This window comes from Chenopodium album, chromosome 8, assembly GCF_948465745.1.
Source record: "Chenopodium album chromosome 8, dcCheAlbu1.1, whole genome shotgun sequence".
Classification (NCBI taxonomy): domain Eukaryota; kingdom Viridiplantae; phylum Streptophyta; class Magnoliopsida; order Caryophyllales; family Amaranthaceae; genus Chenopodium; species Chenopodium album.
The window spans coordinates 52,140-75,585 of NC_137841.1; the positions used below are offsets into that span (position 1 = coordinate 52,140).

Sequence of the window (23,446 nt, forward strand, 5' to 3'; positions counted from 1 at the left end):
TTTTTTTTTTTGCATATAATCACCTTTTACAAAAAAAAAAAATTGCAAAAGACCACCAGGCCAATTTTAAAATTTTTGTTGCAAACTACCACCATTCCAATGTAAAATGATTGATAAAAGTGGTAATTTGCAACAAAATTTTTTAAATTGGTGGTCTTTTGTAAATTTTTTTTTAAAAAGGTGGTTATATGCAAAAAACAAGATTAAAAAGGTAGTTTTTTTGCAAAATTTCCTATTAAAAAAAAAAAATCAAAAGTTAGGATTATTTTGAGCGTATCAAACAAAGTTGAGATTATTCTTGTCAAATTTTCCTTTTTTTGAATTAAGGCTTTATTCGGTTAAAATTAACCATGAAAACTCTAGACAGTTAAGTTTAACTATTAAAACCTCACACTTGAGAGCTTTATGATGGTGATGAAATAAAACAAAAAAGGATGAAAGGCAGCGGCGGTGCGAGGTGAAGGCAGGGAAGGGGCGGCGGCGTGGGGGTGAGGTGGTGGTTGTAATCTAGGTGGAGCTGAGGATGATCGAGAAGAGAGTGAGAAAGGTAGGGATGAAAATAATGTTAAAATTAAAAATATATGTTTAAAATAAAGGAAATTCTCAATGGTAGCCTTATGTTTTTGTTTTTTCTCAAAGGTAGCCATATTTTTTATTATCATTAGTAGCCTTTAGTTTTTAAAAATTTGCAACTGTAACCTTATTAATTAAAAAACGTTAAGTAACTATTAAATGTAACTAGGGTTAGAGCATTTAACTATGTTTTCTTAAAATAAATAAATAATAATAAAAATAAACATTTAACCATGTTCAATTTTTCTCCCTTATTTCCTACATGGCTATCACGATCTTTTCCCCCAAATACCCACCAATCACCATCCTAGCCACCCTTTCAGCCTTTCCCTCTCCTCCTTCTCACTCTATCTCCTTTGAGAGCATGGCCATGGCAGCCACATGCCACAACCAGACAAACCTCTTCCTCCAAACCCCTGAAAATTCACCAACAAACCCATTGTTAGAGGACCAAATCAACCAAAAGCTTAAACTTATGGTTGAGGCCTAGGAATATGTTCTATACTCTATCACTCATCCTCACATGAAAGGCTCTTTGGGCTTGGAATGTGGATGCAAGTATGCAACACAGGCACACCTATACATGTTGTGAATTAATTCCACTTTGAAGGAGGGGCGGATGAGATTCGAACCCGTGACCTTTGTGTCACGCTGGCTCCGATAACTATAAGATATGTAAAGATATCAAAGACAATCTTATACAAAATATATCCTAAACCTAGGATGAGATTATTCTACGGATATTCTCTATCACCCATTTCCACCCCTTCAACTTAGAGATTAGATTCGCAACCCCATTTCCAAGGTTAGCTATACACCGTCGCCATCTTGCCACATAATCTCCACTAAACAACTGATCAACAAACCCATTTCTCTCTCCTTCCCTTCATGTATGGTCGCCATCCTTCATTTCCCCAACTACAAGCCTCGACCCCCTTCCCCTTCTCCCACCACAAGTCGCACCCTCATTTATTTGGAAATCTTAATACTAATTTCGAAATTGAAATTGGATTGTGAATTCAAATTTGGATGAGGAGGAAAATCTTGCTCAATTTCTCGAATTTAAGGCTCTCTCCAAAGTTTTCGATCAAGTTTGGGGGGAATGGAGGAGGCGGTTCAAGTTTCGACGTGAAATCGTAAAGGGTGGGGGAAACGGTGGATATCGAACTATCGATATGGGGAAAAGGGTGGAAGGGATGGGTGGGGTCTCGGGGTGGTAGTTGTTGTAGTGTCGGGGTAGAATTTCTAGTGGGGGTTGGCCAGCGCTAAAGGGCAAGGGTTGGCCAGGCGCCGACAGACGGCAGTTGAGGTGGAGACAGTGGCTGGAGGAGGGGTGGTTTTTATTTATTTATTTGTATTATATTTATTATTTTTTCAAAAGTTAACCTTGGTTTGTAATAAGGTTAGATTTAACAGAAATTTAACGAAGAAACATAATTTAGGTTACGATTTTTAAATAGTTGGAGGCTACCATTGAAAATCCAAAAATAAAAAAGCTATCACTGAAAATCAAAAGTAAAATTGGCTACTATTGAGAAAAAAGCAAAAACACGAGGCTAATAATGAGAATTTCCCTTAAAATAAATTAAAAAGGAAAAGAAAAATAAAGTAACCGATTGTTTAGACAATACCCCTAAATGTTGAATTATTCAAGAATAATCAGACGGTAAGATTATTATGAAGAACCGGCTAAAAGTTAGATTATTCTTATTAGATTTTTCCTTTTTTTTTCTTCCAATGTACAATTTGCCATGATATGACAATTGTAGAGATTTGCTGGATTAGCGGTTAGAGATAATTAATGTAACTTAGTTAAACATCATCTTTTCTTATACTTTTGCCATTTCCTGTAGAATGATTACTGATTAGTATCCCCTGAATAGTTTAGACAATACAGATGTCTAACCAGGTGGCTGAGGTGGGCTCTTGGAGACTTGGGAGTAAAAAAGGGTTTCTGAACGTCATTATTATGATTTTTTCCCACTGTTGAGCCTTCGCGCACCTTAGTGCATGAAATTATAAGGAATAAAAAAAAAATTGAAATTTACCTACCATAGAAGTATATAAAGCATAAAAATAAAAATAAAATCAAGTACATGTGAAAGAACTAGTACAAAATATATAGCGTGGGTCAAGTTATGGGATAAAAGATTGTTGCTTTTAAAAGACCACAATTAACTACTTATTTTATTTGGAATTCTGTGGAGCACGAAAAAATAAGCATTTTTTGTGAAAAAAACGTTCCATAAAATATCAGTACAAATGAATTACAGTATATTGAAAGAAACGGAAAAATAGGGTGTGGAAGGGGCTGCATTCCAAGTTTCCAACGAACTTGTAATATTGAGGGATGGTCATGCTGAAAGCAAAATAACTCTCTTTGAACTGTGAGTTACTCCAAATCTTTCTAGTAAAATACCGCTATGAGGTTGAGTTTTTCAGAACCCACTCCACCAATGTAGATACGCCAAATCCTGTTGCTGAACGTTTCTTTTCATTCCAAACTGGGCCAGCCATATCTATATGCATCCACTGAACTTTCTCATCCACAAACTGAAAAGCACTTGTAAAGTCAGGATTGAAAATCAATAGCGATAAACAAAAATAACATATTATACAATCAGGTATGATGATTTTGCAATAAATCTTAATTATTGAACCGGGATCTTTGTCAAACAAAAAAGAACAGCTAAAAATTAGAGCAACTTTCTATGTACATATAGTGAAACACAGTCTTAAGGAATGTTATGATGAGCAGAACATTTTAAACTAAAAAGATCATCTATACATTAGAGCAACTTCCTATGTATATATAAGGAAACACATCTTGAAGCACGTTATGACGAGCAGGAAAGTAACATTGTTCCACCAGCAGGCACCTGCTACCTCAACTAAGGATCTATTTTGTTCCATATTCCTAAACCACCCCAGATATGAAATTGGTAACGTTTATAGAATATAGAGTAGGAAAAAATATTGACTTGGGCACAGCCACATGACATCGCAAGAAAGTGGGTGCTGCAGACATTGCAAACAAAGGGAAAATTGTCTGCGATGTTTTGGGTATGTAAGGCGGAGACTCCAGGGTGCACTGGTACAAAGAGTAGAAGAGTGTGATCATGGAGAGCTTAAACGAACTAGAGGGGGACCGAAAATGACTTGATTGGAAGGAGTTAGGAAGGATTTGCATTAGAATGAGGAATTTGATCATAAGGGATAGAGGAAGATCTTTGTGGATGACTATACGGAATAATCACTTTTGGTTTATGTAGCCGACCCCCCTTATTGGATTAAGGCTTTGATGGATTGATTGATTGACACAACCACATGACACCTAGAAACGTATCACGTGCTAGTAAATGACCAGAAATATGTGTCTTTAGGCTATGTTATGGACTTATGGTCACCTTATTTTAAACTTCCTTCATATCACTTAATCTTGTTAGAATTAGACCAGATAATCAGAAGTGAAGAGAAGACACTTCTGGCATTATGTGCAGTAAGACAGGAATTAAATTATTGAATTTGTGGCTTAAAACATTGTTGTTGTATAGTGGTTGTGAAATCACCTTAAGCGGTAATTTGACATGACCCATTAAGGCAAGCACAAGAGTTCACTAGTTTTGCGTTCCAGCAATCAGCATCAAAGGATGCCATGGTGTACCATGGATTGGTTATGGGTTGCGACTTCAAAGAGTGGCAATTGAAAACAGTTTAGGACTGAAAGTCTTTTGGTAGTGATTAAGAATCCTTGAGCCTTATTAACATAAGCTCTTTGGGAGTTCAAAAACCTATCTAAATCAACTTCATTTTCATCCAAAGAAGCACATAATTAATCCTGGGGATCATCTCCTCACCTGTAGATCACATAAGAAAGTATCATGTCCTTGGCATTCTTTCTTTACATGGGAGGAGGACTGAGCATATAACTTATATCATGACCTTTGATGTCTTGCGCTTTATGAATTCCAATTCAAAGGAAAATAAAGGATTCTTTACCCTATTATTGATTTGCAGAAAGCCCATGAAGGTTAAACCTGGACTTTATCACAGCACGTTTGCCACAATTCTCTAATGAAACCTCAATAAAGCTTATTATGAGCTGCATCTCTCCTATATTCTTTTTAATTCTCATGAAATGGCTACACGCTTGAACTCTTTCTAGACTTCAGGTATCAGGTAAGGAAACTCCATATGTCCACTACTCTTTATTTGCATGGGCACTATTTCCCACCAAATTCTAAAGGCTTGTAGGCATGCACTACAAGGCAGAAAACCCCTTTCAAGTCACTACATCTCATGGCAACATATTCTACATCCCATTTGGATCTCACTCTCTTTGAAGTAGGAACGAGTCCACCCTTTTAGTTGAAGCGTCGAGACTCCTAATAACCATCTTTATAACTTTATTTAGGAACTCTTGGTTTTACCTTACTCTTGAAGTAGGGGTCTTACAAGTGGGATTTTAATTTGTCTTTATTATCAATGGATTTCATTTTTAGGTATTTTGGGCTTATAGTATAGGTAGGTTTTAAGTTGTAAGGGTTAGTTATTAGGTCATATAGGTCATTAATACATTCTTTGGGTGTTCTTGAGACTTGAGAGGATACTAAATTTCCATTTGTTGCGTGCGAGCTTCAATAACATCAATCCCTAAATAATCACAAAAAAAATATCATATAGGTCATATAGGTCATATAGTTCATGTTTTTATTCCGTCAAGATACGTACTCCTCGATAATTTTATTTATCAAATCTTGGCTAAGAATATACACAAGAAGAGCATAATTGTGTTCTCTCCCAATTACTCTCCTCAAACCGAATCTCTTTTAAAAATATCTTGAATGTAAAGGCAATGGACGGCATCGGATCCTATTTATGATTTCCCCTCTTAAGAAGAGATTTAACTCCTCTAACCTCCTTGTAATGGGAAATGGCAACAGTAAAAAAAAAATAAAAAAAAAAGGTCAGTTTGAATGAAAGTCTATGTTCTAAGGAAGGTGCTGGTTAATAAGGCCTCATTTAATACTGCATACACAAGATTAAGAAAAACCTTGAACAAATGGATAACATATGTGCCAATTTGTAACTGGATGAAGATAAAAGAATTATACAGAAAAAAAAAATCATTTTTTTATCTCGAAAGAAAGAAGATGGTTGGGATGTAGAAGATCAAAGCTCAAGTCCTCACGAACGCTGTTTTCTTGGCGAAGCTTGTTGAAACATCAACTCTTTTAACAGTCTACAAGCCAGTGTTTACAGGCCATGATTTGAGGTCAGACCTTGACAAACCTTACTCTAACAAGTCTTTATGGAGCAGAGTGGGAAAAAGGTTGAAGGAAGTAAATGAAAAATGAAGGGAAGGGAAGTGTTTTGTTTTTGGAAGGAGATGTTGGATCAAAAGAAGGTTGGGTGTTTGACTCTAGAAGTTCTTGTCCGACAAAAAGTGTGAAGAGAAGATTTGGTAACTTCACCATATGGTAACAGGGTAAAATTGAGTAGTATTGTTGAGGCTGCAGTGAAACTTTGCAAAAGTCATGTTAGCTGAAGTGAGGTACATACTAAAGATAAGATTGAATATAGGGGTGAAAGTAAATTGGATAAAAACCGAAAACCAAACCAAACCAAACCGAATAAGCAATTCGGTTCGGTTTTTTCGGTTTTCAGTTTGGATCGGTTTGAAAAAATTGAAACCGAAATATTTCGGTTTGGATTCGGTCTTGGGATTCCAAAAACCGAAAACCGAAATCCAAACCGAAATTTATTAAGCCCACTAATTCCAGCCCATTATCCTCATATATATACCCAAAACCCTAGATTTCTACCCTCTTTTCCCATTTCCCTTTCACTTTCCCTCGGCACTCCTCACCAAAACCCTAGATTTCCCCTCTTTTCTCCTTCGTCACCACCTCACTGCGTCCGTCCAGTCGTCCACCACCACCAGTCCGGTACTCCGGTATCTCAAGTCACCCTCCTCACTTGTGTTCTCAACGTATCTCTCTTGTGTAAACTCAACTGCTCCATTCCGGTGTTCGTTCTCCCTCAAATCACCACCACTTCACCGCTGCTCACCACCACGTTCCCTCCCCAACACCGAAGCAGAAGATCCAATTAGTAAAGAGGTACTAGTTGGAGATGGATCTGAAGTTTTGAGCCAAAAGTTTATGAAGGAAGCACCGAGGCTAAAGATCTGATTTTTTTTTAATCTTTGTCTTTTTTTAATCTTTGTCTTTTAATGTCAGATTATTGTGGGCAAATTATAATAGTAGATTATATAAAATTATCTATCAATTTAGTTTGTATTGTTTTGTGTTTATAATTATACAAATTTCTTAGTTTTCTTATGCTCCGTACTTCAGTTCGTATCTGGTAAAAAATTCGGTGTATGGATCGGTTTCGGTTTGCTAATCAGAAATTCAGTTCGGTTTGGTTTGGACCGAATTAATATTCGGTTTGGATTCGGATTGAAAAATGTAAAACCGAATTAATTCGGTTTGGTTTCGGTTTGGGCCATAATCCAAACCGAACACCGAACTTTCACCCCTAATTGAATATTTGAATCTGAATCCATCGAGTAGATTACATATGTTTAATTAATTCACTATGGTGCACATTGGAGGTTCCCAAACAACATACAATATTAATCGTGGTTGAAGAGCACATTTGAGGTTCAGAAATTATACACTTCCTTAATTTCCACAAATATTGCACCTTTTATCTTTTTGTGAAGTTTCTTATTTATTACACCATTTCCCTTTTAGGAAGCTTTTACCTTGTACATTTACCCAATTACCCTTACTAAAACCCATGTGAAGCGTCTCCCACCCCATTTGCATGTACTTATTAGTTGAGACAAGGGCATTTTTGCCATTTTATCGCTCTCTCCTCCTACCATATTTCTTATCCATCCATCCATGATGCAATATTTGTAGGACGAAGGAAATACCAAATGATTTTGATTAAAAATACAAGTCATAATTTGTGTGCTTGGTCAATATTATATTGTACACTATATGAACTTATAGGATTTGAACTTTGCTTTATTTTCCTAAAAAATATTTGAAGGTGAAATGAACAGAGTTCCAGCCTCGTATCATAATATAGAGGAAGTAATCCAATTTTTCTTTAGCCTACTCTTTCATGTATGTTGAAGCATCTCTAGATAGGGTAGGTTGCGATCATTATATTGTTCTCCTAGTCAATGTTCTTTAGTTCTTTTTCTTAAATCTCTTTTTATTGTAATTTCATGTTATATTACTTTGAAATTTTGAATTGCAAGTGTGTTATTTCATTATGAAAGGGATTTTATTTAGTAGATTAAGACAAGATAAACTCCTCTGTGTATCAAAGCGCCATACCTTAGCTTAAACCCTATGGATTCCAACCTTTTCCATTGCTCCAATTTGGTATTAACTCCATCTTTAGTTTCATCCACGAAAATGATATCATATGCAAATAACATACACAATGGAACCTAATCTTGAATTGGCTTGGTTACTTCATCTAAAACCATTACAAAAAGAAAAGGGCTTCATGTAGACCCTTGATGCAATCCAATTGTAATAGGAAAATCTTTTGAAACCTTGTACATGTCCTCATATTAGTTGACACATCCAAATACATATCATTAACCAGTGGAATACCTTTCTTCAACATTGCCACCAAAGTATCTTTCTTGGCACCTTGTCATATGCCTTCTCTAAATCAATAAAAACCATATGGAGATCTTTTTTCTTTATTCTATATAACTCCATTATTTGTCTTATCATATAGATAGCTTCCATAGGCGGACATAAAACCAAATTGGTTATCTGAAATGCTTGTGCATAGTCAATCTATGTTCAATCACGCTTTCCCATAACATCATAGCGTGGCTCATAAGCTTGATCACATGATAGTTAGAACAATTTTACGCTTCTCCTTTGTTTTTATAGTGCGGGACCAAGGTGCCCTTCCTCCAATCTTGCGAGATCCTTGTAGCCCTCCATATCTTGTTAAAGAGGTATGTTAACCAATCAATACCAATCTTAGCTAAAGACCTCAACACATCTATCGATATACCATTTGGGCCAACCGCCATTTTAGCCTTTATCTAAAGTATAATTGTTTAAACACTATACATAAAAGTAATCCTAAACTTTTTAAAAGGTATAGATAGTATTTAATTAAAGGGGTGGCTTCATCTGTTTTAGTTTTTAAATTTTTAAAACCAATTAACACGACACGTGGTGTGGAGGTGCTAGGAATGGAGAAGGGGTGGCCACCACCAATACATACTATCCATAAGAATTATGCCCAATGCCGATGGCCACCTCTTCCCCATTCCTAGCTCAAACCACTCCCTCCCTTAGCTTCCACCACCCGAATTCTGACCCCCCCTCCCTTCCCCCAACCCAAGAAACCTACCCTAACCCCGAAAACCGCTTATGCAGTGCGTTAAAAGGGAAGGGAGAACCGATTTTAAGGTGGCCGAGGGGAATGTTAGAGGACCGATGGTTGAGGCTCGGGAATATGTTTTATACTCTATCACGCCCCCTCACACGAGAGCCCATTTGGCTTGAAGTATGGATACAACATGGGCCCTCCTAATACCCAACGCTTAATATTCCATTTGAAAGTGGGGGGTAGATGAGATTCAAACCCGTGACTTTTGTCATGCTGACTGCAATATATGTTAGAGGACCAACTATGATGGTTGAGGACCAAGAATATGTTTTATACTCTTTTGGTACCACTAGAAGATCAATTCAACCAAAAGCTTAGGAATATGTTTTATACTCTATCATGCCCCTTCATGCGATTGAAGTGTGGATGTAGCATGCTCCTGTCCTTATACCTGACGCTTAATACTCCACTTGAAAGTGAAGGGTGAATGAGATTTAAACCCGTGACCTTTGTGTCACGGTAGCTTTAATACCATGTTAAAGGACCAACTCAACTCAGGGAAGAAAGGAGGGCAATTTTTAGGGTGGAGAAAGGGGAGTTGATTTTAGAGGTGTGGGAAGGGAGGGGTCCGTTTTAAAAGGTTTGTGTTCAAGAGAGGATAGTTTCGAGGGTTATGCTGTAAGGAAAGTGGCGGTTTATGGGGTGGGGCCGAATTTCAACGTGGGGGTAAGGGAAGGGGTCGGAAGGGGGTAGTTCGAGGTGGGAGGCGTGGTTTAAGGTGGATTAGGAGGGGTGGCCACCGCTGGTGGTGGTTGTGGGCTGGTGCTTGGATTTAGTTTTTTTATTAAATTTTTTAAAAAAGAAAATATTTTTTGGACCAACCTCATATTGACATATGTCTGATATAATAGGTTGATAACCAGATAGGATTGATAAAAGAAAACACATATAAAACTTGGGATTATTGCAGAATAATCGAAAGTTGGGATTATTCAAAGTAAATTGGATAAAGCTGGAATAATAAAATGAATTTTTCTTCCATTTTTTTATTGGTTATGTGGGGTGTCAAATACTCCCAAAAAATGCCTCATTAATTTATTAGATTAGTGAAATAAAAAAACCAATTGTTAAGTTTTGCTTGAAAAGAATTCTTGCTAAAATCTTAACGGTTTAATAAGCTTTTAAGGACACTACTCTAAAGATCAAACTTATAAATTGTTACCAACCAAGACTTCTGCCAAGTTTCCATCATTAACACTACTTGAAACCTTCGATATATTAAAGGGTCAAAAATCTCAAGAACCATATAGATCTTATCGTTAAGTGCTTCATCAATAAACATCATAAGTGACTAAAGTGAGGTTTTGTACAATTATACCAAGGCTTATTTTAATTGCAAGCAAATATTTTTGTTACACGACATTTGAACTAATCTAAAGCCTCTAAAACTAAGTTATAACACTAATATTTGGGAAATAGGGCACACCCATTGATGTGTATATTTATATACGGTTTTATTCCCCGACCCATAGTCATCTTAATGCTTATTTGAGATCGATGGATTTATTTTTATTGCTAATATATGTTTTTTTTTTTTTTTTTTTTTTTTTTTTTAGTATTTTGTAGAAATGATATGAATTTTGTAGGAATGGATTTTCGGTGATTTCCGATCATTTTGGACCATTACGAAATACTTGCTAATTAAGGGCTCAGTTTTAGGAGAACAAGGGCATGAGAATTCAAGTCACGATTTAATGTGAAGAAGGCCCTAAATGGCAAGGCACAACTCAAAGATCCTAAAAAAGGCCGGCCAAATCGAGTTTGTTGTCAAGCATATCACCATAAATTAATGAGAGAAAAGACGGGCCTGATTGGGCAACCATTTGCCGGATTGGGCACGTGTGTCTTCCTACAAAGCCTGATTAAGGATCGTTATAAAAACGAAGACAACCATTTTCTTAAGTAAGCTTTTCATTAATTAATAGAGATTCTTAGTTTAGAGCACTTTTTAATCTTATTGTTGAATTCAAGCTTTTCATAATTACAAGTTCATATTTCCTTTCGTTTGGTAATATTTCTTAACCCTTTTACTGCTTCCAATATTTTTATAGTAATTGTTATGATTAGTTTAGATTTAAATGTGTAAGTAGTTTAATTCTAGGGTTTTGGGGATCCATAATTAATATAAAGGGATAATATGTAATTGTTGATGTTGCATATTGATTTCCTATTGATTGTTTTAATTCTATACAATTAGATTCGAGCAGGTTTGATTGCAATAGTATCACAATCGAGAGATGTAATTTTGATATAAAGGTTAGTTTCAATAAGTAGAATTAGATTCAATAAATACGAAATCTTGTTATTTCTAAATTGAATGACTAATAAATGCAAGAGCTTGTTAATGTGATTAATTGCAATATTGATTGTTGATTGTCATGTTTTATCCCGGAGCATTATTCATTGGTGAACCTATACCTTAAGCCTTTTATAACTAATTATTTTCTTTAGTTTAACTTTATACAAACCATACTCGTTCCCAAATAATTTAGATTACACCAATCAATTAAGAATAGAAGAACACTGCCTTTTTTAGTGGACTCTATGATTAAATTTTGAATAGGTGATACGATTTTAGCCCACCAAGTTAAGCCAATAGTAAACTTCCTCCACTGAAATTTCTCAGTTGAAGGTGCAACAAACCAACAAGGATACATAACTACATAAGGTAATGATGGATGCTTGACATATCCCAGTAACCAATAAGGTAAACCTTCCCTCTAAGAGGAATTAAAAAAAAAAAAAAAAAAAAAAAAAAAAAAAAAAAAAAACCTAAAATATGTGGTAGCAGAAGATATTGTATTATTAAATTGGTAGTTGGTCTTGTATGGACCCGGTCTACAATAAATTATTTTATTATTAAATTGGTAGTTGGTCTTGTATGGACCCAAAGTTTGACACTTTCAATTAATATAATCACATTCTGGATGATATAATCACATTTTTAGATGATATAATTATTTTTTTTGTGAGTCATATTTTAAATTATATAATCTCGTAGTAAATCATTTAATGAAATTATATAATTATCTTTAGGATGATAAAATTTAAAAATCATCTTTTGACTGAGGGTCTACAATAAGTTATTGTAGACCGGGTCTATTCTAGTCTTTACCTTAAATAGGTGCCAATAATTAAGCAAAATGCTACTAAAATGAATATAACAAGAAGAGCCAAATAACATTTAAGTTATAATAAAAAAATAATAATAAAAAATAAAAAAGCAAGATAAATATTGAGCCTACCTGTTTCAAAAACAGAGCTGCGGTGATGGAACCACCTTGACGCCCCCCAGTGTTAACCATATCAGCCACTCCTGATTTCATCGAGTCCCAGTAACTTTCTTCCAAAGGCATCCTCCAGAATTTCTCTCCAGCAGCTTCTGATGCAGCAAACACCTCTTTCGCAAGAGCGTCATTGGGTGTAAAGACACCTGGACAACAAACAGGGATAAGTGAGTGCTAGCTGAATTATATCAACAATCAAAGACAACAAGAGAGAAAAAATCACAGGTTGTGCTCGGCATTACATCCTTGCCTTATGGGACTAATTAGGCCCTATTCTTTTCACCTTATTCAAATGCTTTCAGTAAAAATAAGTTCTCTTAGGTAAAAATAAGTTCAGTTAAACATAACAAGTTTTAATCGGTAAATTTCCGTAAGTTCAAGGAACAAATGTAATAGAGATGAATAAAAATAAGTTTTAATCAGTAAAAATAATTTAAGGTTAGAAAAAATAAGGTGAATAGAACAGAGCCTCTAAATAATAACAACATTGATTAACTTTGAAGACCGCGTTTGGCAAATTAGTTGATGGCAAAGAAAGATCTTAAGTATGCACTTTACCTGCTATGGAAGGTCCCAAAGCAACCACACAGGCTCCAGTTAATGTTGCGAGATCAATTATCTGCCAAAGGTACAGGAAAGTAATAAGCGAATCTCTTGGATGCCAATTTCACACACAAAGAAAAGGATTGATCAAAGATAGGATTTTCTGTTTAAAAAAAAAAAAAAATCATAACACCTAGCTCACAATCTCGTTAGAAATATACCATGCATACAAATAAAATGTAGTAAGCTTGCCTTCTAAGAAGTTCAACACATTGTTACATAGAACGTGGGGCAATACAATTTGCAATACAAGTACAAGGAAGCGAAAACCGCAATTACTAAATTAACACAACAATAAAGATACAAAGTTCATAACATTAAACAGTAGTTAGGACAGCTAATTATGTGATGTCTTGTTGTCTTCTGTATTACACTATTAAAATAAGTGAGTATTTTTACAAGAATAAAGGAAATGGGGAAACATAAAGAGGCCACGTAGACAAGGACCACATGCTTTTGTCTCCTCTATAATAGTTATTGTTTCCTTTAAAAGTAGAACTAACGTTTCACAGTTGTCTTTAGTAGCTAAAAGCGGTTATTAATTTTATGAGTAAATACTTTTTAACTATACTCCTAATAGTTGGGACAAACAACATTGTCAAGTCCATAATGCAACCCTTCCAAGCCCGCTCAATTATGATTAAATATAATTAATGAAAATTTGTGTTGTTATCTTTCAAAAATGAGAGATAAGACTTGCTAGGAATTTGTTACTAATTTTGGATTAACTCAATTAAATATATAAAATAGAAGTTAGGACATAACAGTTTTAGAGGATTTGGCAAGAGTAATGAAAAGTTGTTATGGTGCAATCCTTTCATGACAAGTTCGAGGCAGGTGTTAATCTTTCTGTGTGATTTATCTGATTTGGTGTTTGTGATAGGTTATAAGGTGGAACGCCTATCTAGGATTAATAAATTGAAGTGTAAATTTTTAAGGGCTTAGAGGAAAGCTTGTCCTCTTTTGTTTGTGCTCTTTTTTTTTTAGTTATTAACATAATCCCTATTCTTAACAAGACTAAACAATACTCCCTCCGTCCCCTAATACAAAGCCTCATTTCCTTTTTGGGTAAACCAAAATATAATGCCTCTTTTTATTTAAACGTTGTATTTTTTGACATTATTACCCTCTTTTTGATGACTTGTCATCTTTTCCCTTTACTTTTTTGTACTTTTAGCATCAATTTCCAACACTTTCTCTCTCTATCTCTTTAATTATTCCCAACTACTTTTTCTTTCTCTCTATCTCTCTTAAAACCCACATGCACATATGTATTTTAATCATTAGTTTTAAAGAATTTATAACTTCCTTAATTCCCACGCAAAAAGCAAAAACCAAAAGAGGCTTTGTATTAGGGGACGGAGAGAGTATTTAACATTGTTCATTTTGAAAAAGTCATCTAAATCGATAGCATAGACTGTTTATGGTAAGACATAAATTTCTAATGAACTAATTAAAAATATAAAATTTGAATTCTATTGTTCTACTACCTATGTTTCTTGGAGGTGCTCGTCACTTATAATGTAGACTACAACCCTGATGACAAAGTGGTATGGGTTTGGAATCAGCAGTGAAACTAAAGTGGTATGTGGTTGGAACTTGATTCTTAATACTCATATGAGTCATACTCACCTCTTAGGTTTTTAAACCCCATACCTTGTAGGTTTGAGGTATAGGTTTAAAAACTGGATTTTATATAAAAAAAAATTAGGTATTAGTTTTACTCATTCCAACCCAATACCTCATAAGGGTATGCAAAAAGAGACTTGAATCCGAATTGGGATAGGTTTGATCTCCGGTAGCATGAAATTAGATGATTTTGGGTCTAGGTTTCTTGTTTGGACACACCCACTCCGTCCCTCTCGGTTCATATACACAGTTTTTTTTTTTTTTTTTTAAACCTACACACCTACTCCCTCCCTCTCAAAACAAAAAATCTACCCATCATCCCTTTCTCACTAACCCTAACTCCCTTTTTCAAAACAAAGAGAAGAAACACTAAAGAGCCACCACTGTACACATTGTTGGTCACTAGCGAGGATACACCGGCGTCGGTCTCTGCAACCGACAGCGACAACATATATAATCGTTTTTTATTTTTTCCTTTATAGGAATTCATTTTGTTTTTTAAAACTTTGTTGTTCAGATCAATGAAGGTAGGAACCACAAAAGAATGTTAATTAATTTTTAGTGCTTTTAGATTTATTTTTTTATTTTTTTATTATTTTTTTAATATTGGTTCATTGAATTGCTTAAGCTTTATTCATTTTTAGAATTTAAGTACTATGTATAATACAAAAATGTATATTCCCCTTTTTCCAAACTTTTTGGTTTTAATTCAATAATTTTAAATTAATCTTTCTAAATTCTATACTTTTAAATGTCATAATCGTTGCAAGGTGTGGGATTATTAAAAGCACTAAAATCAATGACTCGACTTAAAAGATAGGGATGAAGTGGGTGATTAGCAATGGGCGGATTCTAAATTTATTGAAGGATTTATAGAGAATGTGAAGAACCCTTGATAAAGTTATATCTGCAGTTCCTCAAGAGGACTTATCGAGATGCATGGCTTATTTTGTTTATTTTGTTGATGAAAATGGGCGTTGGAAGTAGCATAAATGTCGGCATCTCTTACTGGTGGTATCGTGTCTTAAAATAGCGGGCATTAAGCCGCCTTCTATTTTATTCTTCAAAAGGCTAGTTAACAAACCAAACCCTATTGACAGCGAATATGCAACATCCCGTATAGTTGGGATGAGCTGCGAGTCTCCATATTCATCACTTCAAGCTCGCACAATGGTGTGTAGCTTGCCACCGAGAAGAGTAAGGGCATAATATATTCTTTCCTTACCTAATACTCAACAAAAGGTTTGTTTACTTTCAGCAACAACTAAGAATGCATTAAACGTAGGTAGGAGCCACAGTAGATTGCCAAATTGTGTAGTGCATATTTATTCTTCCTCTGTTTCATATTAAATGGAACATTCCATTTAGGTACATTTGTCAATATATGCTTTCTAATGCAAATATATGCTTTCTAATGCAAATATCCTTGACTACATATTAGCAATAATAATAAAAATTTGATATCTAAAAGATAGATGTTGAGACAAATCTAACAAAATCCCACATGACTACGTTTTTTTACAAAATAAAATCACAAAGCGAAGTCAAAGCAAGTTATGTTAATAGTGCACAAAGTCAAATTGTGTCATCTAATTTGGAACGAAGGAAGTATGTTCTACATACTCTAGATTATACATATATATTAAAGTTGTTTTTATAAATATTTAGATCTAACCATTATAATTTAGAACATGTGAAGGATATGTTGAGAATAGGCCCATATGTGAGAATTCATACTTATATCAGAACTATCTAAAATTTAGAACATGTGAGTAAAAATTTAGAACATCAAATTTAAAATTTAGAACATACGAGTAAAAATATAAAACAAAAAAGTGTTCTCACATAAGAAAGTGATCTCACATAAAGGAGGGGTTCTCACAAGAACCTTACTCTAGAGATCCGGTGAGAATATTTTCATATGTGAGAACATATACTTATATCAAAACTGATCTAAAAGTTAGAGCATGTGAGTATTTGGAACATATAAGTAAAAATTTAGAACATGTAACTCAAATTAAAATTTAGAACATATGAGTAATAATTTTGAACATCTGTGTGAGTAATAAATTATAACATGAGTAAAAATTTCGAAAATCCGGTTGAAGAAATTTGGAACATTTAATTTAAGATTTAGAGCATGTGAATAAAAATTTAGAACACCAAGTATTAAATATATAATGTGTAAGTAAAAATTTAGAACATATGAGTAAAAATTAGAACATATGCTTTAAAATCTTGAATAAATGATTTAAAATCTTATAACACATGTTTTAAAATTTAGAACATATAAGTTAAAATTTTGGAACATATTATTTAAAATTTTTAACATCTAACTTAACTTATTTATTTCCTACAAAAAAATAAAAAATAAAAAAAAACTTAACTTATTTATGGTTTAGAACATGTGAGTACTAATTTAGAGCATCTGACTAAATTTTAAACACTTCAGTAAATATTTGGAAATTTTGACATTTGCTACCATGTAAAACACCTCGCTTCACATTTACTACCGGTTTAAATTTTTTTTTTTTTTTTTTTTTTTTTTACTTTGTTACCACCTAAATCAGAGTTTGTTAAAAATCACTACCACTTGTCTTACACCGTTAGTATTTTCGTTACCACCACCCAACCACCGTCCAGCCACCACTCCTTCTCACCCACGAGCTGCCGAATTCACCGCCACTATTCAACATCAAACCCACCGTAACCACCACCCAACCACCGTCCAGCCACCGCTCCTTCCCCACCATCAATTACCAACCCTTTTGCTTCCCCTTTCCCCTGTTCCCTCGCATCACCACCAATCGGCACCAACACCCAATCCCAGCCACCGCCAGCCGCCGCACACAGCAATCGAACTCAAATTCGCAACCCCAGTTCGAACCCCAGCAATTGGCGCATTGCAATCGAACCCAAAATCGCAACCCCAGCCCCGTTTGAACTCCAGCAATAGAACCCAAATTCGCAACCCCCAACGACAATCGACACCGGTGTCACGATCCCAGCCCCCTCCCCTCGAAAACCCGCCTCGATCCCAGCTAAAAACCCCAAATTCAATTAAGCTTGTGGGTAACGAGAGTGGAGAATGTGGGTGAAGGAGGAGGAAGAGCGGTTTTTGTGGAGTTTTTCGGCAACGAGATGGAGGATCATGGGGAAGTGGCGCCGGCGGCAGGAGGGGGGAGTGGCTAAGGTGTTTTGGTTGGCTGGTTTTTGTTTTTGTTTTATTTTTTTTATTTTTTAATAAACTTAACGGATTCCGTTATGTGGTAGTGATTTTTAACAAACTCTGATTTAGGTAGTAGCAAAGTAAAAAAAAAAATTAAACCGGTAGTAAATGTGAAGCGAGGTGTTTTCCCATGTAGCAAATGTCAAAATTTCCTAAATATTTAGCACATTAGATTTAAAATTTAGAACATACGAATAAAAATTTAAAACATTCAGAGTGTTCCCACATAAGAAATGGTTCTCACAGGTTTCACATAAAGGGAGAGTTCTCACGAGAGTCTTCCTCTATATATACATCTATATACGAACTCAATCTTATACAAGAACAAATCTCAACCGTTTATTAGTAACCATCTAACATGATCATTTAGTAATGGCATTTCAGTAATATTGAAACTTGTTTGCAATTTTTTTTTTTTATATTAAACCTACTTAGGATTCGAACATAAGCAAAAAAATTTAAAACATAAGATTAATTTAGAACATAGGAAAAAAAATCTAACATAGGCTGAAAATCAAATTTAAAACATAGGAAAAATTTATAATATAACTTGAAAAAATTTAGCACATAGGAAAAAATTTAAAACATAAGGTGAAAATTAAATTTAGAACATAGAAAAAATTTAGAACTAGGCTAAAAAAAATTAGAATATAAGAAATAATTTAAATCATAAGTAGAAAAAATTTGGAATATAAGAAAAAGCTTTCAAATATATGAAAAACTTTAGAACATAAGCATATAAAAGTTTAGAACATACTTTTTTTATATAAGGAGGGGTCCTTACCGGATCCCTCCCTTATATATATATATATATATATATATATATATATAGGTCCAAAATCGAAATCAGGCTACTTTTTAGGTATGGACCAGTTATTCCGATACTAGAAGAATCTACATTCCGATCCCGGTCCGGTTTTGGACCGGTGCACACGCAATCACCCATACCTAAAACCTATGAGCCAAACACCTCCTTAGTTTTCTTTAGACATAATTGAAAAGTGGCCCAAAAGCAATGAAATTGAAAACAAATATCAAGCAAAAGTATATCACACAAACATCCACACAAAAACACTTACGGGGTTGGGGGTAATAAGAATTGAACACTCGTGAGGGGTAGAGGAGCAAGCCACTTCAATTCTCCATCCTATGTTTGTGTGCAGGCGCATGCATGGACATCCATTTAATCATCATTTTGCAACGATATATACCACTTATAAATATACCTTCTCTACACCTTGATTGCAAGTGTACACCAAAGCATCTGCAAGAGTAAGCCTGCCTTCTGCATCGGTATTGTTTACCTGATAATGATTGGAAGGCAGATGTTAGATATTGAAACACATACAAGTGAAACACGCAGACAATATTTTCTATATAAAAATAAAATACAGTTATTAAATGTAAATTAATCACATGACTCTCTTTATTGCTTATCATCAACTCTGATGGACCATACTAGCTAATTGCCCCGTTTTTTCTTCACTTTCAAGGATTTCATCAAAAGGATCTGCAAACTTTCCACACTAGATGCATCAAGATGGAAGAAATATTTTTATACCAAATTACAATAATAATAACAATAATTGATTAATTAATTATTAAAAAAAACAACCTAATGGTTTGCTAAGGAATCTAAGATGACCTAGTGTTCTCGAATTTGCCAACCTTCATTGGATTCGAAATTTCAAGTTTTAACGGTGCTTTGGTTGACGCCAGAATATTTGAGTGGTGTAATATAAATAATCTTCCGTATCAAGAATCTACTAAAACCCTTTTATCAGCGTGGAAGACTACCTCATCTACTTATCATCACTACCTACTTAATTTACAAATTCTCCCTCCAGTCCCTACATTTGTTAATAAGTGTCTTAACATTATGCAAAACAAAATATAAACAATACTCCCTCCATCTAATATTACAAAACCTGTATTCCTTTTTGGGTAAACCAAATAAAACCCTATTTCTATTTAATGGTTGTACTTTTTTCGTAAAAAAAGAAAAAAAAAATTGTAATTTTTGACAATATTAGCCTCTTTTTTATGAGTGGTTAATTTTTTTTCTTTTTCTTTTTTGTATTGATGATGTCTTTTGGCATTGATTCTCAACACTTTCTCTCTCTCTCTCTCTCTTCAATAATTCTCAACTACTTTTCTTTCTTTCTATCTCTATCTAACTTCACATGCACATATGTACTCCCAATCATTAATTTACCAAATCTACAACCTCCTTAATTCTTGTGAAAAAACCCAAATAGGCTTTGTAATATGAGACATAATGAGTATTGCATAAATCTCTCTTAATGATACAAATATCACATTGATATTATAATTATTCTTCAACCCACCCTTAATTTAAAAAAAAAATAATGAAGAGGATAGTCGATAGATAATACGAAAGGGGGCATTCTTCTTTCTATGCAGAAATTTCACAAAACACCTTCTGTGGTTTGTTAAGATAAGGAAGGCACATTTGACATTCCCATTCAGACTACACAGTTCAGGGAGAACGCCAATCTTGTTGTAAAATACTTGGCTTTTAACTAATCCAAAGCCCGTGCAATAGGAATTTCAATTCAAAGCATATAGTTTTCACCATAGAACAGATATTGTTAAAGCCCGTGCAATAGGAATTTCAATTCAAAGCATATAGTTTTCACCATAGAACAGATATTGTTACTGTTATTGTTATTGTTATTGTTATTGTTATTGTTATTGTTATTGTTATTGTTATTGTTATTGTTATTGTTATTGTTATTGTTATTATTATTATTATTATTATTATTATTATTATTGTTATTATTATTGTTATTATTATTATTATTATTATTATTATTATTATTATTATTATTATTATTATTATTTTGAAAGAATATACCCAAATTAATTTAGTCACATATGCCAAATGCATATATTGTAATAATAAATGCTCATTGCTTTCAATAAACTACCTCTATTGTCTTTCCGTTAGAAGCAGTGACTATATCTCCTGGTCGCATACCAGTCCCACTAATCATATTTTCACAGGCAGCAACAATAAAATGAACCTGCACATGTCCAAGATCCTCAATGATTCATATACAAATTGTATTCGAAAATATAAACGAAGAATACAAATTCACAGCTTTAAACGTTAAACTAGTTCTAGGATTCTTTTTTTTTAAAACCAACTAGTTCTAGGATTCTAGCTTTACACAATTTGGAGAAGGTTTTTTTTTTTTTTCTGTTTCCACTTATTCCTATGTAATTAGTGAGAGAATATTTTTTATGACTTACCTCAACTCCAGCAGGCTTGATTTGACCAATCGCTTTTGCTGCACCTAAAACTGCTGCTGAACCGCCCATATCAAACTTCATTAGCTCAATTGAACAGCCAGGTCCAGTTTTAATGTTGTATCCCCCACTACAAAATCAAAGTGATACTCAGAAATATTCCATATTCAGAATACAAATGTACTTCTAACAGGAAAATACAGATAGAGACCACTCTTGACATTTGATGTATGGGAAAGAAAAAGAACCTTACAAAACACACATCGAAATGTAAGAACAAAGTCAATAATTCAGGAGAAGATTATCAGAGGCAACTATGCAATTAAAAAACCCCATCAATTGTCAGCTTCTAGACAAAGAAATGCTTTGTTGAAAGGTGGGAGGGCAGACAAATAGGGACTGTGGTCACAGAGAAATGTTATGGGGCTAATAGCATGAGCAACAAAGACCATTTACATACTGAGAAGTATCACCCCCTCCCAGGGCATGATGCCATGATAAGAGAAATTTAAAGTCGAATCCACAGTCACGTACAGACTGAACAGCTCATTTTTTTTATTGTTTCAGTAAGTAGCATCTCATCACCCCCTCCCACGGTATTCTCATAGATGACTAAAGTAAATTAAAAATCAGGCACCACTCTGTTTTCAATGGGTAAAACATCATTTTATAATAATAAAAAACCATCCCAACACAAACCCACCTGTCAAATGTTAGTCCTTTTCCAACAATCCCTAATCTAGTTTTTACTGGCCCACTAGGTTTGTAGCATAGATGAATGAAGTGAGGTGGATTTGCAGAAGCCGCAGCAACCGCAAGGTAAGATCCCATTTTCAGTTCTTTGCACTGCTCTACATTAAGAATCTTTGCCGACAAAACATCACTGTACATTGAGGCAATCTTAGAAGCCTCTTCAGCAAGTACACCTGAGGAATAAATTGAACACATGTAGTTAGTCATAAAGGCGTAAAGCTTAGAAGTTTATTCTTCCCTTATCCCCTCCTTCATACCCAACTCAAGCAAAAAAAAAAATAAAAAAAAAATAAAAAAAAATAAGATAAGGCATGAATTTGATAATCGTGCACTGCCCTCTTAGGTAGTTGAACATAGAAAGGTAAGATATTCAGCTGGAACCGAATAAGATATAACAGGCATCTAACCAGGAGTGAGTACGTTAGGAGGTGCATTAACCAGCTCTCTTCCAAATATAATTCCAGAACAAACATCTTGAACAGATTTGAGCTTATTTTCTAAATCAAGGCCAGTTCCAAGACCAATAATATCCAAAGATTTAAGGAGCGGTTTCTTTGAGTCTGATTTAAACCTGTTATCTTCATGCATTCCAAGAATAGTACCTGAGACAGACGATAAATATATATATATACATCTGAAGTATCAGGAATAGGACAAGCATTTAAAAAAAAAAAGAGAGAGAGAGAAGTAGAGGCATTTAGCAATTACCAGAAGTGATGGCAGAGACAGTGTTTAGGTTGGAAAGGGGGTCAGAAGAAGCAAGGAAGACAGCAATATTACGAGCTCGAGCAGTCTTAGCAGCAGAGGCAAGAGCTTCACCAAGAGCACGGTATGCTGGGATAGAAGGAGGGTTGGAACCAAGTCCGATCAAACCAATCCTCTTGGATCCAAAACCGTGAAGCCTAAGAAAAGTGGACTGGCCAGTCTTGCCCGTGAAATCTTCCTCAACAGAAGCTTCAGTTAGTAAACCACCGAGTAGGGAATCCAACCTCTTTAAAATAGAATTTTGAAAAATCATATTGTCATCCTTGCTCATGTCATTCTCTGTAACACCCACAGCAAGCAGATCTCCTTTCCATTCTGCCACATCAATATCTTTAACCGCAAATGATATCTACCTTGCAAGCAATTAATTAATTTGATTATTGTGGATGCACAACTAAGCCGAATTTGAAATAGTTTCATGTTGAGAGCACAATCTGGTATTGTTCTGTTAATCTAATTGTTGGTTGTTGGTGATTCTAGACTCATATATCAAATTTTCTCTGGTCGGGGTATCAAATTGTGATTAAAGCAAAAGCCAATAGATAGAGAGAGAGAGAGAGAGAGAGAGAGAGAGATAAACCTGAAGAGGTTCGAGAGTAGCAGGTTGAGTGAATCCTAATGTAGGGCTGCTGCTGCTGCTGCTGCTGCTGAGAGAGTGCACCATCATCATCCTCCTTCCGCGGGATTGGAATCCTAACGGTGCAGTACAAGTAGATATACAAGTAGAGGCAGTAAATAGTCTCAGAATTTGTATAGGTTGCAACTTCGAAATTACGGTGCCCGACGCAACCACTGAAGCAGCAGATACTACGGTGGCCGCCATTATCCCTATTCGCACTGCTCACCAGTCACCACCCTCCAATTCCCAACTCAAGTACGACCTATCTCC

The 23,446-nt window shown here is 34.8% G+C and overlaps 1 protein-coding gene across 1 annotated transcript; it reads right to left on the reverse strand.

The window, feature by feature from the left end:
* Positions 1–2,672: 2,672 nt before the first annotated feature.
* Positions 2,673–23,446, reverse strand: LOC145641473 (leucine aminopeptidase 1-like). The gene is made up of 10 exons (XM_081692282.1): positions 23,138–23,446; positions 22,501–22,906; positions 22,200–22,394; positions 21,743–21,965; positions 21,043–21,169; positions 20,718–20,813; positions 18,993–19,070; positions 12,864–12,924; positions 12,264–12,451; positions 2,673–3,126 (listed from the first exon to the last, which is right to left on the reverse strand). The coding sequence occupies exons 1-10, from the start codon at positions 23,378–23,380 to the stop codon at positions 2,995–2,997; spliced, it is 1,749 nt and encodes a 582-aa protein (XP_081548408.1). The 5' UTR covers positions 23,381–23,446; the 3' UTR covers positions 2,673–2,994.

Coding starts and splice junctions, on each gene's coding strand:
- LOC145641473 (XM_081692282.1), bottom strand. CDS start 23,380: ATGGCGGCCACCGTAGTATCTGCTGCTTCAGTGGTTGCGTCGGGCACC. Junction 22,907..23,137: donor CTACTCTCGAACCTCTTCAG/GTTTATCTCTCT, acceptor CTTGCAAGGTAG/ATATCATTTGCGGTTAAAGA. Junction 20,814..21,042: donor TCAAGCCTGCTGGAGTTGAG/GTAAGTCATAAA, acceptor GGACATGTGCAG/GTTCATTTTATTGTTGCTGC.